The 5,000-nt window shown below is 39.8% G+C and overlaps 1 protein-coding gene across 1 annotated transcript in view; it reads left to right on the forward strand.

Moving 5' to 3' along the window:
* The window catches only part of LOC138030732 (limbic system-associated membrane protein-like), a 22,369-nt gene that overhangs the window by 7,029 nt on the left and 10,340 nt on the right, over positions 1 to 5,000 (forward strand). Inside the window, exons 5-6 of the mRNA XM_068878610.1 lie at positions 1,197 to 1,307; positions 2,245 to 2,287. Of these exons, the coding sequence (XP_068734711.1) occupies positions 1,197 to 1,307; positions 2,245 to 2,287 (154 nt within the window). The remainder of the gene's footprint in view (positions 1 to 1,196; positions 1,308 to 2,244; positions 2,288 to 5,000) is intronic.

Here is a 5,000-nt window from a genome sequence, read left to right on the forward strand (position 1 = left end):
AAAACAAATTAAAAGGAAAATTCCCTTGAGAACATCACGTGGTCTGAAATGGGAAAACAAAACTTACAAGCTAAGGAGGTCTATTGAGTGTCGTAAAACAAATACCAAAGTAATTCCTTCGACCAATCACAGCAGATGCAAACAGCGCAATAAACCAATCCAAATTCGCATCAATTCCATGTAGCTCTCTCGCGGGAAAAATTGCGCTTGCAATTAGCGATTGGTTGTGGTTTTCCTTCTCATTGGTTGATAAAGCAAGTTTCAATCGAGTGTAGTAAAACCAAAACCAAAGTAATAACTTCGGCCAATCAAAAAGGACGCAGAAAATCCATTAAACCAATCCAAACTCGAAGTAATTACACGTAGCCAACACAAAGCGCGGGAAAATGTGCACGCGCGAGCCACGATTGGTTTTGGTATCACTTCTGATTGGTTGAAAAAGTGGCGCGAATGCAAAACCACAGCAAGTCGCTTATGTTGAAATTACTACAAAATAATTCCACCTATTGAGCAATCAACGCAAATACTTTCGAAAGGTGAAGAAAACGAGAGCTGATTTTTTCATCCTAGTAAACTAGGACTTTAACGACAGCGTAAGAATATAACTGCGAACCTTTTAGTCTCAGTTTGTACTCTGAAACCGCTCGTACCAATTTATTTTAGGGATACTTCGCCAAATTTGTACCACGTGAACGAGGTGGGATAATCGCGAAAGTCTCACGATAGTGCAAAGTTTTTTTTTAAAGTGAAGTTTGAGTCGATTTTAAAGTCCCTAGTTGCTATTGACAACGGCTATGACAGCGACAACACCACAGAACAAGAATATTATTGGTTAAAAGAGAAAAAAATGATCGTACTGCACATGCGCCAACGTGCGGCACGGATTTCAGTTCCCTTTTTTGTCGTACTCTACAAAACAGCGTGAAATTGCCGCCGAATTTAACGTTTGCCGCGGGACAATAACGTAAACATTCGACTGTGAATTGTTCATTTTTGTCATTACTTTAAAACCGTCAACATTAATCCATTTATAGAAGAGTTCGCCCGCATTGTACAACGAGAGCAAGATGGAATGATCATATATTGCTAACTGTAGGGTCAAATTATTTTTTGAAATACTCCCTTATGTCGTTGTGAAAACCTGTAATTTATATTTCTTTTCTTTCTTGTGACATTGTAACACTCTTTCTTTCCAGAACTTGATGATATTGTTATTGTTGGCATTGCTGCGGGTGGAGGTGTTTTTCTTCTCGTGATCGTCTTTATGATCTTGTTATGCGACAGCCGTAGACGCCAGAAAAGAAGAGGTAAGACTGTAAAGAACGTCATGTCAAGTCGCCTTGGGCGACGGCCGTTGCCTTCTCTGCGCTCCGCGTTTTCTCATAGCAGCTTTAGGGACCTGCAGTTATGTCAATCATGCCATGTTCTCTCCTTCTAAACTTCTCTTCGGAGAAAACGCTACCTATCTAATGTGACATAAGGTGGCTTATTCAAATACAGATTGCTTCATAGAAAATGCGACGTACGAATTTTTATTCAATATACTCTGGAAAACGAACGAGTGAGTGAATAAAAATCCGTACAAAACAATTTCGATGCTGTAATTTGTTTATTGTATCTCTAACAAGTATTAAACATATACTTGGCATCACTTATATTTTTTTCCCGATGCCATGGCCTTACATGCAGAACAATAGAAAATTCGAGACCGACCTAAGTGAGCGAGCGGTTTCAAGTCCAGGAACAAGAAGACAAAGAGCGTACATAAGCTTAAATATCACTTCCCATTCAGAATAACTGGAAAATATGGGAAAAGTCACAAATACAAAGTGTGAACTCCTTTCACTAGTCGCTAATCACTGTCAGATTCAATCCTGTAATCAACTTTGGACTGTGTTGACTTTCACTGTTTATAGAAATGTTGAATGTTCATCCTTTTTCGATTTCGTCTCGGTAAAATCATGGATCTAATTGTAAATCCAGAGGAAAAAAACGGGAAGCCAAACAAACTTCTAGCGGGCGCCGATTTCAAGACTGCGCTTCTCGGAAGGCATTTAAATGCTTTGATCCGATTGGCTAAGTGATTCTACTCCGGACCGTGATTGGTTGGTTCAAATGTGAAGAATGCTATACGCGAAGCTGATTGGACGTATCACTTTCTTTACATGTGAAATATAGCAAGTATAGAAAACAGTCTCTTCTACATTATCTTAATTGATAGTTCTCTCTTGTTTGTATCAACAGCCAGACCCATGCAACCTGTTGAATTTAACGACCCTCGCTCGCAGTGAGTTAACGCGTTACTTGACGTTTATTTTAGTACAGGACGCAGAACTGCTAGCCTGTGTACAGCCGCCAGCTCTCCGAAAAAAAAAATCGGAGAGGAGCGTCTGTGATTTACCGTTAGTAATCGTGTTGCGGAATAATTTTGCATACATTATTAAGTGATCTACGCTGACCAAAATTTGCGTGGCTCATATTTCGTTGGAGCTAAATTCTCAAAATGGCGGTCAATGAGGTAGATTTCAAACGTGCATCGAAGAGTGTCTCCGATAGTTTTAAGATACCTTGGCTTTATAGCATAGAAGCACTCTTTAAAGGAAAGGATGTATTTGCAAGTCTTCAAACCAGGTACGGCTCTGATCTTCAGAACAGCACAGATCGTTGCCGATAAGCTGTTATTTTCCTCGGAGTGTTCACATCTCCAATCTTCCATGGCATCACGCTTTGTAGATTGTGCTTGAGAATGGCTAAGCTGGTCCGAGCAAGGCGTTGGGATTACATTGACTGGTAAGGAATAGCGGGAGACGTTTTCGAGTGGACAATCTTTTGAATAGTGCTATATTCACCTCGTGAACAGCGCTTTCGTTTCTCTTGCGCTGACAACAATCCCTACAAATGTACGTCGAATCGATTTCCACTTTACACTCCATAGATAACAATTCCGCTCGTACTTTAAAAGAAAAACCTCTTTGACAATCAAAAAGATTTTTATTCGTAGTTTGTACCGTGCTCAAAGTACACACGAACTCATCGTAAAATCTCTCACGGTGGTTCTCACAGTGTTGATGTGGAGAAATAAAAATAAAAGCCAATCAAAACTCGTTGTTTCAATGATGTAATGATCGATGGGTAATAACCAATCAAATCATTTTCCACACATTCCAGGAAAATCACGTGGTATGGAATACGATTATCAACGGTAAATCACAAACGCTCCTGTCCGATTTTTTTTTCGGAGAGCGGGCGGCTGTACACAGGCTACAGAACTGCTAGCACTGCCTTTCTGAATAGTCGAGAAGGAGCGAACAATCCGAAAGCGTTCAACGCGTCGAGACCTGAACTAGTGGAAAAAACCAGAATAGACTCTCTCCAGTTCCCCTCCGTTCGTTCGCTCCAGTTTTCGGCTTATTCGCACGGCCATTTTGAACGCCCTCTTGACTTTGCAGAAAGGGACTGATAGTTGTGTAAAATGCAATAGTGATATTGAAGCATCACCGTTGTATTTTTTTAGGGTATGTTGTGTACAAAAGACTTTTCAGTTAACTGCTTCCTTGGGGAATGTGGTGTTTCCGCTTTGTATGTGTGGAATGTGCGAAAGATACAGCCGGTCGGTTATTTAGACGAAATTAGAATATATGAACTATTATTTTATTTGATCTGCGGAATGGACATGAATAGATCTTTTCACGGTTTTTGACGCCATATTGTTTGGTTTTTTTTTTTTTGTGGGGAGGGGGGGAACACGGCTTAAATTACAGTGAATGTATGGGATTTTGACTTTATTCAAGCCTCTATAACTCCGCAACAAAGCGGCAAGTTAAAAAAATAAAATAAAATAAAACATGTTTAGTCACTTTATTACTATTCCATTACTTATTATGTATTACTATTCCATCAATTCCGATACTATTCTATTAATTCCATTTGGAGCGAGAGTGGTATGCCACAGTCAATCAGTTGCGAGTGACGCTAGTAATTCATGCTAGCCCGCCTTTGTACTGAAGTTCTTTCCCTTGACTTAGCCACTGCTTGAGCTCACACAAAAGAGCATCTGTTTGGACCAACAGTGGAAATTTTGAAACATGTAATTAAGGACGGCGCCTACTATTGTAATTGCGCATACAGTCTGCGCATCTTGAGATACTCTGATTTCCTGTGGGCGGTGCTTCTTAATCCAGGGTTATTTTTGCGCGGCTTAAAACTATCCGGAAATAGTAGATCTTAGTAAGTACTCTTGGTATCCAAAGAGAAATATGGGGGTAACCATGCATTTTTGAGAGATAATTAAGCTTCAATTTGAGAAAGAACTCCATACATTGCTCTGTATTTTAAAGCTTTTTACAAATATTATTCATGAATTATCTTTGAAAAATGCGTGATTACCCCCAATTTTCTTTTGGATTTCAATAACACTTTTTTTTTATCTACATTTCCTGCATAATCACACACCGGGACAAAAATATCTTTAATTAGTAGGCTCCGTCCTTAAGAGTGACAGAATATCATGACCTAATATCAAAACGTTGGCATGGCCAAGATGGCGGCCGGAGGCAAGTTACCGAGTTCTCCAAAGAAGTGGTTCTCCCTACTTATTTTGGCCTCTCTATCTCTTCAAGTTATAAAATATGAGCAGATTTATTTAAAACCTGTATACTTTACTAGTACAGGGGTAGGTTTTCGCCTCTTAAATGCCATTACGAACAAGCATCGTGGCAGGTCCTTTATGTCTTCTAGAGTCCCGTATGTTACAAAAGGTTTAAGCACCTTCCACCTTCCTCGTATCACTCTTGGTGGCGACATACATCCAAACCCTGGATCTGCAAATAGTTCCAAGTACCTTTCTTGCTTCTATCAGAACCTCAGGAGCTTAAAAGCTGTCTGCTGTGATAGAGATTCCTACGTGTCAAAACTACAACTACTACGAGACCTCACTTATGGATTTGATTTGGATATTGTTTGTTTGACGGAAACCTAGCTCAACCAGACTATCTCTGACT

Source organism: Montipora capricornis, chromosome 13 (genome assembly GCF_036669925.1).
Source record: "Montipora capricornis isolate CH-2021 chromosome 13, ASM3666992v2, whole genome shotgun sequence".
In the NCBI taxonomy this organism is placed as follows: domain Eukaryota; kingdom Metazoa; phylum Cnidaria; class Anthozoa; order Scleractinia; family Acroporidae; genus Montipora; species Montipora capricornis.